Source organism: Gymnodraco acuticeps, unplaced genomic scaffold (genome assembly GCF_902827175.1).
Source record: "Gymnodraco acuticeps unplaced genomic scaffold, fGymAcu1.1, whole genome shotgun sequence".
Taxonomy (NCBI): Eukaryota; Metazoa; Chordata; class Actinopteri; order Perciformes; family Bathydraconidae; genus Gymnodraco; species Gymnodraco acuticeps.
The window spans coordinates 2,026,769-2,041,098 of NW_022990484.1; the positions used below are offsets into that span (position 1 = coordinate 2,026,769).

The 14,330-nt window shown below is 41.2% G+C and overlaps 1 protein-coding gene across 2 annotated transcripts in view; it reads right to left on the minus strand.

Annotated features, from left to right (window-relative positions):
* zmp:0000000660 (arf-GAP with Rho-GAP domain, ANK repeat and PH domain-containing protein 2) overlaps positions 1-14,330 on the minus strand; it is a 123,085-nt gene that overhangs the window by 33,141 nt on the left and 75,614 nt on the right. For both annotated transcript variants that reach the window (XM_034226297.1, XM_034226299.1), the window contains exon 16: positions 3,169-3,313. In XM_034226297.1, the coding sequence (XP_034082188.1) occupies positions 3,169-3,313 (145 nt within the window). The remainder of the gene's footprint in view (positions 1-3,168; positions 3,314-14,330) is intronic.

Below are 14,330 nucleotides of genomic sequence, written 5' to 3' on the forward strand. Positions count from 1 at the left end.
ATTAGGAAATGCAGATTGTCTGAGACAACTTGGCACTAAGAGTACTTATATGTCTACCATTTCTTTTATGAGTGTAATATCTGCATTTTCTCTTTTGGTTTGATTAGGACACATCCTGGGGATTTCAGAATGGTACTTGATGTTGATTTATTGTATCGGCTTCATATCGCAATATATTCCCGAAGTCTGAAATGCAAAACATTTCCCACATTAGGGCAATTCACCCTACCATAGACTGGTTAGTACACATTTACTGACACAAACATTTGTATCATCTGTTGTAGACCCAAATACATTAAATAAAATAAGAACTAATTCTCAAAAAAGATAAACGCCATTCTTAAAATATAAACGAAAAAAGCGATCATGAAAATGTTTCCAATAAATGAAGAAAATGATTTTTGACCACTTTGTTGTTCAGATATATCACATATGTGTAACTAAATGATACATGAATTGAAACAAAACACAGTATAAACTGAGGAGTGACTCCCGTGAGGTTCATGTATTTTCTTCACTCCCCTGGGAAACTGCTCTCATGTCAAGAAGCATCAGATCAGTGCATGCACTGCATCGTCCAATCAGTGAGCGATACACAGTAAGGGGGCGGGGCGAGTGTCTGCGGATTTCATCGAAGGATGGTCTGGTGGTTCCTCGGTTATAGCTCCTCCATTATCGCTCCTCGCTCCTCGGTCCTCCAGTGGCGTTTTCTCCCGGAGGTCAAGGGAAGCCAGGCTTCCCCTGTTTTTTCGGATTGTAGTTATAATTTAAATAAATAAATAAAAACACTGTTTGGTTTCGATAATTCTCCTTTGCTGTGTGTTGCTGCCGGCCCGTCTCTCCCCCATTCTCATTGAGTATTTTACAAAGAGTGAAACAAACAGCGCCCCTCTAGATGTTATGGTGAAACAGTAGATTGCACTCACTGTTGCGAGAGGAGGCCAGCCGAATCTGGCTTCCCTTGGTGAAAAAAAATTGAGGTATTGACCAATCACGTGATGCCCCTGCCAACCTGTGATTGGTCAGGGCCATGCCAAGGGAAGCCAGAGGCGGCTGGCTTCCCTTGCCTCACAATCCAATCAAATCGCATCAACTTAGTGTTGCAGTGACGCGTCCTAAAATCCGGAAGTAAGCTGTGCTCGGTTTCCCTCGACAAAAAAGCAATGAGATTTCTCCATAGGATTTAGGAAAATAGCTCGAAATAAGGTCAGTGGAAAACGAACCTGTTAGATAAATGCAAGTTTTGTTCAGTCGGATAATATCCACATGTCTACCCTACTTTTATAATTTTATAATCATAAATCTAATCGATAGAAGATAGATAGCGTCACTGCATCACTCTCACCGCCGTTAGAAAGTAGAAAGCAACTGAAGCAAGTGCAATTATGGAGGGTGGAGATTTGGAGTATTTCATCAAAAATAATTGTACTAAACTTCCGCTACAGCAGCAACAACAAATACAATCTGATGACAGGCCAATGCCCAAACTGGAGCTGTGTACAGCGAGGAAAAAAGGAGCGAATCGGACGTAAAACGTTAAAGGTCTCCTGATTTAGTTTGTGAATGAATGCTTATTAGAGTTTCGGCTGGAGAGTGCGTGCGGACCTGTCGGTTAGATAACAGGCGTGTGTAAGTCCTGCATCTGATACAAATGTGTGTAAAATGATACCGGGTGCTGTAATCACTCATCTGGTTACGTTATTACATTGACCACTACACCCCCGACCCAAAAGAAAGGACGTATTATTGGCTTCCCCTAATTTTTTCCCCACGCCACGCTACTGCGGTCCTCGGGCAAAAATAAGGCCATTGGGACGCTACTCAAGATGGCGCAGACAAATCAACTTCCGGTGAGACCGAGACCGAGGAGCGAGGAAATGAAAAATAAGAGAAGTGAGAAGGGCCCATGGTACTGACGTTCTGGTGGTCTCCGTCAGAACCATGGTCAGAACTGCACCCTGTCAGACGAGACATACCACGTGATGACACGTTAGGCTTGTGTTGTGTTCAAGGACCCTGACCTTGGCCAGGAAAAACAGGCACTCGCTTGTTTAATTATTTTGCGGTCTAGATTTCTTTAATTTTTTTCTTTTTTGCGTGTGTTTATAAATTACCTTGAGGGCCGTACCAAATGGTCTCGCAGTCCGTATACGGCCCGGGGGCCGGAGGTTCCCCCTGCTTTAAAGCACACAGTATTATTATAGTAACCTATCATGGCGGTAATGATAAGACCAGCTTATTAAAAGTCATAGTTTTAGCTGGCCAGATGTGTTTCTAATAGCTGTGTAAATAACATTAATACAAATAAAAGCATTGTTTTCTTTTCATAGCATCTGCTGCCGTCATTAAGGGCCTGGCTTGTGTGCGCACACACACATACACACACACACACACACACACACACACACACACACACACACACACACACACACACACACACACACACACACACACACATACACACACACACACACACACACACTCAGTGTGTTTCCAGATGAAATAAAAGAAAAGTTGGTTGTCAGAGCAACTTTTCTAACTGAATCATAAGAGAGAAGCGATGGAGGGTACAAAGTGAACGGAGGGAGGGCAGTTAAAGCACCGCCGTTTGCCCGCATCCCCGCCAAAGTAAACAGGAAATATAGCCGTCAGAAAGCCTTGATATGTTCTGTTAAATTGAATAATGCTCAAATGTAAGATTATGCTAATGAGGCATATGACGAAGGAGAGGAAGTGTGTATGCGGCAGTGTGTGTTTACATGGCTTGGTGTTTATGTTAATATATCAAACACAAGTGCAGTAAATGTAATACAAGCAAATAAAAGAAAATAAATCATTTCAAAATGTGTTTTTGTATGGGTGGCGTGTGTGCTTAAAGCAGGTAGAACAATGAATTATTAAATTATGATATAGTGGCAAATAAAATTGATTTGACTGTACTGGTACGTGTTTGTGTGTGCTTCTGTAATCTTTGAATGTTATGTACATCACCAATTAATGCACAGGATTTAGATCAACATTACATGTTATGTTACAATAAGTCTAAATCCAACCATTGAATAATTTAAACAAACAAATATGTGTATGAAAATAGAACAATTTATTTTAGAGGTAAAACGTTTTTATTCGACAGCAGTGATACTATATGTACATAGTGTGTGTTCTTACCCGGCTCCAGTCATCGTCTCTGTGTTGCTGATAGCCAGGCTCACCACCTCCGACACGTCCACCCTGCCGATGGCTGACGGGTTTCGCTCGCTCTCGTAGTAACTCAAGAAACCGCCTTCCAATGTACACCAACGACGCGCCATGTCTAAAAATACACACAAACATGTAATGAGAAAAACTTTCAGATACATGTAAGATAGAGCTTGAGCATTATTGCTTGAACGTTTAACTGCTCACTTAGAGGTATGCTGGAGACCTTCCAGAGATAATCTAAGATGGACTTTTATTGTAAAAGGTAACAAAAATAAGAAATCATCAACACTGTTTGGACATCCAAATAAAAGGTGCCAGATTACATAGAAATCAGAGATAGTTGGAAAAGATACTGTATGTAATATTGGATCACTGATATGATGCATATTTCCTTATGCATTCTACAAGATATGTTGGATTACTAGTGTAGAGCCATCCATTTGCATGCGGATACATTTAGCAAATTGTCTATTGTTTGTAGTCAGAAAAAGATATTAATTATAGCCTGCAATGCAAATGATTGGTGAACAATAAGCACCACTCCAGCCCTATTAAACACAGCTAATGACTCTTAATAAGACAGAACGGCGCTACTGCGAAATTGTTTAAACGCTTAGAGATAAGACACTATGCATTTGGCTTTCACATGGATGAATGTATTGTGATGTGACACTGTCAAAGGCCTCCACTTTTCTTCTTCTAAAGAGTGAGAATAACTCTAAAACACAAATATCCCAAAACCAAACCAAGCAGCTCTAAATAGTAGTTTGAAAAAAAGTCAAAACATAACTGGCAGACTGTGGCCTTCATTTCCAAATCAACAAAAGACGTATGGACATGGAGAGAATAATACAAACATATCATTGTTGAAGAGAGGAGACTTAGTTATGTCTCTTCCATATGCTTTCGATTAGAGGACAACTTAGTCAAGCTGTATACTGTACGTGAGTTAAGACACTCTAAATATCGAGCAGATTTCAATCAGCAGACATGATCCCAGTGGAAAAGGCTGGGAAACACAGAACATTGTCTTTCATGACTGTCTGACTGTGCAATTTACATAGCCAATGAGCATGAAGTTCATGAAAACATACCTAATTTTGGATTTTCAAAGTCAACGTGCCATCTGCTTTTGTGTTCCGCAAACAACACACACACACACACACACACACACACACCCACCCATACACACAAACACACACACACACACACACACACACACACACACACACACACCCACCCATACACACAAACACCACACTTGTACCCCCTGTCGCTTGCAACTCCAAAGTTTCCACTGTATTAATCTCATGAATATGTTAATTTGCATTTCTCTGCCAAATGTGTGTGATGTTTCTGAAGGAACAGATATAGTTCCAATAAAAAAAAAAGGCTGTGATAAGCATAGGAAAGGAAAATGTCAGTTTTGCTCCATTCACCCCTGCACCGTCTCTCTGTATGGTTCTTTCTGACTATCTCTGTCTTGTTCCGTCTCGGATAAACAATCTGGACACAAACAGCTTTAAAACTGACTGAATAACTAATATATTGTTGCTTACTGTGGCATTTAGAGAAATACTGTTGTTCTGACCTTACTTCGTGTCGAAGAAAAATTATTCCACCAGCTGAAGAATTGTCTTTATCTGAAATCACCCGTGAGTGTAACAGTTTTGCATGCGTGTGTCTGTGCGTAATGAAAGAGAAAGAAAAAGAGTCTGGTATTTAACATTATTATCAACCCAATCTATCTGACAGAACCCACAGTTTTTCTTGGTGATGGAAAATAATGTGAATTGCTTCACTTCTGTTCGCAAATGTGTCCCTGGTTTGCATAGATTTCGTAGAAAATGTCACGTCCATCATTTTCCGACGTGTGCTACTCCAGAACATTTCGTACAATAATTGTCTGTAATTCTTGCCTTCGTTCCCTTTGTACCTCTGCTAATGGGGTGATTACTGAGTCATTTTATTTGTACAATCTGAAACCCTCACACAATCGTGTTCTTAAGAGGCAGACTCAATTTCCTAACCGAAGTCAATTGCTTTCATAGGCTGTTAGATGACTGTAATGCCGTTGATTTTCTAGAAGTGTTGTTTGAAAATGGTCCTGTGGCTGTAGAGATTATGCATTGGTTAATTTACTGGTAGGTACAAACCAGGGGTAAGTGAGCCCTAACCTGGACACACAAGATAAATATGAAGGGTCACAATATTATGTAAGGGTATAAGGACAATAAACAGCTTTTTGATGGCATATTGGCATTTGTTCTGACATTCATGTTCTCCAGAGGAAAAACCCTGATGACTGTTATGGTCCCCTGACTCTTCATGGAGCTACACCAGCTCTTTCCATTCTCTAGTGAAATTCCTCTTTTTGTTTCCTTTTTTGAACCCCTGACTTTTCGTCTAGCATGTCCCATTTGTGGTGTTGAGTTAAATGTGTTGACACTTGTTTGATATATATTGCTTTGTAATTAGAAATGTACGTATTGCCCAACTTTTAAGTCTAGCACCATTGAGTCAGAATCCAATATTTGCAATATGATGGTTTATTAAACAGTTTGGTTTTTCTTTACAAAGGGTATTCTGCCCAAGACCAGTAGTTTCTATATGGGCTCAGAACAGTCTCATAATACACACATGCGCACAGAAGGATTCACACTTGTATTTCATGATCCGCAAAAGGATTCAAACTTGTATTTCCGGATCCACACTTGTGTTTTTCAATGCACACACAAATGTATTCCGTTTCATATACATGTAAATAAAATCCAAATACAGAAAAAAGTTTTACATGTGTATTTTTGATCCTCACATATTTGTTTTCCGTTTAAAACCTCTGTACCTGCAAACACAAACAGCTTTCTGTGCACGGATCGCTGTGCATTCGTGTGTGGGTTTTTTGAGACTCCCCTGACGGTCAGCCGATTCGTACTTGTAATTATTTCTATCTATAGCCAATCAGATGTCTCCTCCAATCACACGTAGCGCTTCATGTACGCATTTTGCGCAGTCCGGAGCTGACAGCTCCATGGAGCCTGCCTGCAGGCGCTAATCTCAGGACACCCTCCACTCTCAGTACAGCGCCACTTTCCGAACAGGAAATGCACGCAAATACAAGCCTTTATATTATTAAGGTACAGCGCCACTTTCCAAACCATTGATGAATGCTTGTGTACACAAAAACGGCAGGTAAAACCGTTTTAAATGAGTGTTTCCTGTATGGCGAATACAGCTGCTTTATTTATGTCTGTATGAAGTTGTTGTGAGTGTGGAGGGAGCAGCTACAGGTTAGCTTAGCCTAATCGATCAGTGCACTACGAAGCCAGTGCTAGACAGTGACCTGTTAACGGGGGGAGCCCCGCCGGTCATTATCGGCCGATATTCACTCTTAATAGTTTGATCGGTGCTCTCTATAAAGGCCGATCAGGAGAGCTGGATCTGATCGATATGGACATAAACGCGAGTGAAGTATAACCGGACGCGAGAGAGAGATCAGATCAGCTGCTGAGTCTGACGGAGACACGCAGCTCTGCATAATCACCTGATGCTCCGCCCTCTGTTTAGCGAGCTGACCTTACTGCGCAAAATGCGTATATGAAGTAATCTTACCCTCGTGGGGGCGCGCTCATGTGATTGGCTTAGAATGAAGGAGACATGTGATTGGCTATAGATAGAAAAAATTACAAGTACGAATCGGCTGACCGTCAGGGGAGTCTCAAAAAAACCCACACACGAATGCAAAGCGATCCGTGCACAGAAAGCTGTTTGTGTTTGCAGGTTCAGGGGATTTAAACGGGAAACTAATAAGTGAGGATCAAAAATACATATATAAAACTTTTTTCTGTATTTGGATTTTATTTACATGTATATGAAACGGAATACATTTGTGTGTGCATTGAAAAACACAAGTATGGATCCGGAAATACAAGTTTGAATCCTTGTGTGTGCATGTGTGTATTATGAGACTGTTCTGAGCCCATATTTCTAAACCTGGGTCATAAGGTAACATTTAAATGTATTCATATTTTGCGTTTCCTGTGAATTAGTCAATGACTTTACTTCTTTCTTAAATGATGAATATAAATAATATATATATATATTCAGTCAACTACTTACAAGCGACATCCAGTGAAGAGCAATTATAGAAGACATGGCTTTTTCTCGATTGTCCTAAGAATCAGAAATATTAATAGATCTAATTTAATGTTGGCACATGTGGCATCCGTATCATGTCTCCTTGAACTAAGTCGGACACAATCTGCACACATTTATTTTCTTAATTTTCCCTCAACTCCAAGGAGAGAAATCCCATTGTGAATCCGAAAAGCAAATTGCTACGGGACCCTGGGTCCAGAAAACGTGGACACGTGAATGAGCTCACTACTCGAACAACTAGTTTTTTTAATAGTTATCCTAATAATGGCCAGCACACCCACAAGAACAGATGCCCACATAAGGCCGAGGACACAGAAGGCAGTGAAAAGAGAGGGATTAAAGGGTACAAATGTTTGACAAATGTAATTTCAGATACAGTTATCTCTTGTGTGTTCGGATTGTGATTTAATATGAAGGATTTGGTAGAAGACAGAAGAGGCTATGATGACAGGATTTAGACATTTCCAATGGAGGCTGAAGGTTAACGAATATCTCCATGCAGGCAGGGAGGAGAAACAAGATAGAACATGTACCACTGGGGTCGCTGTCAGTTTCATCACGACTTCTTTGTAAATGTGGAATATCTGCAATGAGTTTCACTCATTTGAATGCAACTACTGTATTATTCAGCTTTGTTGGGATGTGTGGCACAAGTAACTTCTTAACAGAGCATTGAATGCCTTTGAATGCCTTCAGGATATTCCTACAGGAAACTGGCTTTATCAAAGACCTGCACATCACCGAAGCGCACGCATCCTTCTTTGTTTGTGGTGCAGCATTTCCTTAGCGGGTGGGACACCACTAGCTTCTACACAAGCATCCGTGCAATGTGGGGAACAATAGTGCTTGATTTACAATCAAGCAGCTGCGTCCATTGCCAGCTGTTCCACACACACAGCAATGGCCCCGCGGCCCAGCCGTTCTCCGCGGGAGTCCGCAACCAGCCGCCAGAGACAACGCTAGCGGAAGCCAACCGTGGTATATGCCTCCACTAGCTAAATTGGGCCAATTAGCTTCTACGCCAAGAGTGCTCCCTGCATTGCATTTTCCCGTGGAAGTGTGGAACCTTCTTCTCCTTTTTCAGCTTTTTTTTCCTCATCTCTGACTAAGGCAATTTGTAAAATGTGCTAAATGCTCCACGTATGCGAGATGAGCAGGTTGATTAGACTAATCAAGTCATCAATGTGGCAATTACACTGTCTTATTGTTCATTGACTGAATGGCCCGAGTTACAGAATAACATATTTACTCAAAAGTTTTGAGTCTGATTGTGTTCCCAGGTGTATTATTAACTTTACTTCTACAGACTTACCCAATGTGTCCTTAAACTTTTTTATTGACATTGCACAGATACCCGTTTTCAGTATGCATCGAAAAAGCTCCCTTTCCGCAGAATCACCCTCTTCCCTCCCTAGCTCGCTCGCTCTCCCACCTATCCCCCTACCGCCAATCTTCTGCCTATCTCGCCATCAGACTAAAATATCTGCGATGAAGACATCTGCTTGACAGCTTGTCAGGGGAAAATGGAAATTGAGAAACTGAAGGGATCCGAACGATATGTCTGTGCCAGAATTACAGCCCACTTCATTACAGGGAGGAATGGACAGATATGGCATTAGATTAAAAAAAACAAAAAACACTATCTGCCATGTATTTCTGGCCTGAGCAACAGCACTACTAGCTCATTTAGGCAAGCAGAGGCCCATTAAGAAGAGCACTCCAAAAGCATATTGGATTAAGACAAATGGTTTAAACAGGCTTTGTGAGCTCCTCATAAAATATAAAACAAAATAACATAAATGTGACTGCTTTAAAATTCTGATAATTAAATATCCTTTGACAGCACATTTTGGGCTAAATTAATATTTGGTTTACTATCCAAAACTGGACTCCGGCTTTGTAGATGCAAGTAATTGAATGTTCATATGGGCTCAGATTTGTGTCCTTAATAAAACTGTTAACATACTGCTACTTAATTCTCTCCTCTCCACACCACCCCCTCACTGTTCCCTCTCTGGCAGTTGTGAGTTACTGTTGCAGGCAAAAAACAGAGCGCAGCTGATGAGGAGAAGACCAAACTAATCAGAAATCAGGGCTGCCATTTCCCCGCTGCCACTCACCATTTCAGACAGTAACTGCCGACTGGCTCTTTTTTTCCTCCCAAGGCTCTCACGAGCGCACATACACACACGTACGAACACACAAAGCATGTCCACACTCTTTAATGTGAAAGTAGCATGAGTCACTTTCGTACCAGTTAAGGGGGAGACTTCATTTACGCTACAATCAACTGCGTAACCTAATATGGAGCGGAGCTCAAGCGAACAGCAAACAGCTATTAAAGTGGTGCCACGCTGGAGAATAAACCAGTTCAACCTTGATTCCGGCACAAATAACACAACATTGTTTCTCTAATCCTAATCTATATTCCCAGAGGCATCTCAGTGTTTTATTTCATTATGGTGGACTGGCACAATGATCCCATGCCACCTCAGTCAAGGCCATTACCAAATTGTATGCCAAATTAATAAATGTCGTTCTCTCGATTTAGCTCCTATTACTGCAAGCATGAAAGCCAATTGGAGTTGTCTCCAGACAAAAAGTTTAAGATGCTGTGGCAGAGTGCTTTTATTAAGTCTTGAGCACCACCTATGAATTATTAAGAACAGGGGTGTATCTATAGACCAGCTAACCATTAGCCTGGGAGCGAAAGGCATCTTGGAGTAGATTCAAAAATACCTCATCGCTCCGTGCTCACAAAGTCCTGACAAGGCTTCTTCGTGACCGAAGAAGTTTGAACGCATTGAGTTTTAAACCCAACCGCTCTGAATTTTTCAGCAGTTGCAGTTAAAGCGCCATTAAAGCACAAAAGCCAAACTTCGTACGGCTTTTCATAATAGATGATATAACAGGGTGTTTATCGGATGAGATATTACCAGCACTTATCTGGAGGGAGACCACTTTGGATACACTGTGTCTGTAAGTGGTACAAAATGCACAACAGTGGCTAAAATGGACCAGGACAAAATGGCGACCTGTAGCGTTAGTCCATCTCAAGCAGCTTGTCATGTTGTCGGAACAGCAAAACACACTCTGTCCAACCAATGCTGTTTTCATTTTAATACAAAATGCCTGAAGTGTTCTTTTTATATTAATACTTTAAACATAACATGGAAAAGACTAATGCTTGTTTAAAAATATAAAATATGGATACAATAACAACTTGTAATGTAATAATGAAGATAATAATGACCCAACTCTGCACCCCCTCTCAACGCTACATAGAACCTTGGTGGTTTATTTTTGCTCATTGTTTGGGCTTTTCAGCTCACAACGGCAACGCCACCAGAGTTGGGTGTAACGCGTTACAAAGTTACTGTAATAATATTACTTTTGTTTGTAGCCTTTATTTAACCAGGTGAAGCCCCTTGAGATCAAAAGATCTCTTTTTCAAGGGTGACCTGCACTTTTGTCGGTAACGGAGTAGTGTAACGCGTTACTTTTATAATTCAGTAGTCACTAACTAAGTAGTAACTGAGTTACTAACATTGCCCCGACACGCGTTACTTCGTTACTTTTATAAAATCAGTCATAATCACACTGACAGACAAGAGGGGTTTCCGCCGCAGGTTTATATGTAGGCTACGTAATCTGCGCGTCCACATCTCCACGTGCAGTGCTGCATAAACATGGCTGAGTCAGCAATAACTTTCGAGGGGTGGAGGTATGCCCATTATTTTGAGTTCGTCCGAAGAATAGACAGGAATGTGACGGTGAGGTGCAAACTGTGTCCAGGCCAGAAGCTGTTATCCACTGCTGCAGAGACGTGCACAGGTACGGCTAATGTTGCCCGGGCAACGGCCCGTTTGGCCTTTTTGGCTGACCTGCCCTTCTGGAGAGAGCGAGAGTTTCTTTTTCTTTTTTCTGTTGTGGCCGAATCAACATGATAAGCCCACAATTAGTATTGTAGCGTCTCGCTGCGGGAAACACACTTTGTCAGCGCTGTCATCTGCCGGTGCGTTACGACCACCTCAGTTACCTCATTCACACCAACGCAACTCCGGTTCAAGCTCCGTGCTAGAGCTTTTCAGGTTCAGAACCAGTTCTTCGGTTTAGCTCTGGCTCTTTTCACACCGCCCAGAGTCAGACTGGTAATGTGTCGTTGCGTCATCGTTTGCGTCATGACGTAACCGTTTGCGTGCCTGCTTCATAAAGCCAAACTGCGCGGATTAAATCAGTTGCATTCATTTCTTATGGCTCTATCTGCAGCTTTTCCGGAGTCATTTCTGTGGTTTAGTTATATTCTTATAAAAAAGTGTACTCGTGTCAATAAAGGTTTTTTTAAAACACAACTGCTTCCGAGGTCGGTCTTATTTCTTAAGGTGGACTGAACCATGAGTGTGGAGTAACGTTGTATCTTTCATTTAAATGAACTGTAACCTTCACCCAGGTATGTAACAACTGTTCTCAAATGAACACGTGAAGTAAAGTTTAATATTTATAGTTTTATAGATTTACAATGAGAGGTGATCAAAGTGAATGCTCAGGTTCCACCTTAACACGCAGACACATTGCTTCACCATGAGCAGAAACCTTTATATAGGCCTATACAGTCTATGGCAGAAACTGAAACTGAAACTCTTGTTAAATTTCTCCATCGTTGTGTACAAACTGGATAAAACGCGGGCTTTTTGTTGTTGTTCAGGAGTTGATCTCTTTGCCCCCGCCCCCGCCTCGACGTAAGCGTGACGTATGTGGTGCTTTTGCTCTGGCCGGACAATTTTTTGGTGCTTGAAACGAACCGGATTCCGGAGCTAAGAGGCTGCTCCGCTGCGGTGTGAAGAGGAAAACCCGGTGCTTTTCAAGCTCCAGCTCCGAACCGGCCCCGAAACACCGTTGGTGTGAATGAGGTAAGTGTCGGATTTTGGAAACTTGATTTTGAGTTGTCTCATGGCAGTTAGGGTATAAGGGACAAACCAGGGGACTTTACTTCCTTTTGATACCGGCGGTTATTTACAAAAAAACACCTAAATATAGCCTACTTGTTGTTATTGTGCTTCTGTCTTTCTGTGTCTTTTCATCTGTAAACTCCCTCAACGGGGCCGCTCGCTCTCTTTTCTTGATCATGGGTGAACAGTTCAATGTCCCGCTTCATTGTAGGAATTCTGCCATGTCTCTACCACTTTAGTTTGACCATCATGGTTATGGAATAGGCCTACTTAATAAATAAGTAATTAGATAGGCTACCTTACCGTTACTGCGCTCATAAAGAATGATAAGAATAAGAATAATGCGTCTTGAACTGGTTTCATTAATTAGTGTCTTTACGTTTCACAGACTGTTAGCTCGTTGTGGTAGGCTGGTAGCCTATTTTATTAAAGAGCATATAAAATGAAAGACACACAAAAAAAAACCTGATAACGACTCTATTGTCCGCCGTTCAGCACAGAACAGAATGTACAAAAGGCTCTGGCAGGGGGCTAGTTAACAAGCCAATTTATCACCATAGCAACTCCTGCCATGCAGCCGACACTCTACTTAGTCTGGCGCTACACTATGAAAGGACTTTAACAAAGTAAAGCTTACCTGTTGTGTTCGTAAAACTGATACGTTGATCATTATGTGGTTAAGCTAGGATGTTTAGGATGTCCCTTCCTCAATGCCTGTTTGTTTTTACCCACGCTAACATCAGCTATGGCTAAAGATCCTTCAATAATAATTAAGATACACGTACATTGCTGTATGAGATAATTTCACTTCACTGTACATGTTATTGTACCCACTGTTAAATACTGCATTCCCTCAATACAGACTTGGACTTGTATTGCTGGTTTAACCACGTTAGCAAAGAGTATTTCTTTTCATTTTTAGACCACACATACCCACACAAGTGAATTTTGCGTCGAGGCAGAAGGATAAATAAATAAAGAAAATAACTATGTGTATCTGACGCCTGAGGCATTCATTATAGTTCTACAAAACCAAAGCAAGTCTGTGTCCTGATCTGACATCCAAAGGTGAACACTACATAAGCCAGCAACAGCCTTCAGAAAACAAGAAGTTAGTATTTAGCTGGTGGTGCATTTAGAAAAATAACCTGATATGTCCACATCTTGGAGCCAAAATAAAGGTAAAATAACAGTAAATGTATACGTGTCAGTAAAGTTAGAGCTTGCAACCCCTAAGTGACTGTTTTATTATTGTAACTTTAAATTGCAGAATTCGATAATACAACATTTATATCAAAGTCTTTCTAAGATTTAGCAAATGTATTCTGGTAAACAAGTGTTTGGGTAGTCAGTTGAAGGCCAGCGTGTCTGTATCTGCTTTACAATTTATATTTGATCATTATACATTGCCCAACTGTCCATTTTGATTTATAAAAGGTTCAGAAATCTTTAGAAATAGAGGACTGACTTGTGTAAGAGTGTCTCTTTTCAAAAGGTAAGCCAATTTAAACGGGTAGACAGTTTAAAACAGTCTTATTCGTAACCAGTTTTATCATTTGGCCAATAAGACATCACTGGAGCGAGGTAGCCATATTCCCAGATCTCAGCATTTATGAGTACAACATTGTCATAACCAACAGAATTGATGTCCTACAGCTATGACATCAAGAGCCAAATTGCAGTACATTGGAATTATCCTTCAACAAATGTAATGTAAATGAATTCCATCTCTCCAAATAATGAGAATTTCAATAGATATTGGAAGGAATTTCCCCCCCCATCTCCTCTAAGGGGCAATTTCCCAGACCTCAGCCCTGTTCATTAGTAACATGTACATCCACCAATGAGAGTGGAGCATGTGGGGGTGGATGGGAAATGGAGATGGATGTCTTGCCCAGGACGTAGGCGATTGCGCTCATCCACTGACAGCTAGCTGCAATCTGCCACCCCCACCCGGAAACCTTCATTCCCTACATTTGTCCTCCATTCCCCCCCCCCCATCGTCCACCTTCCCAATAACCT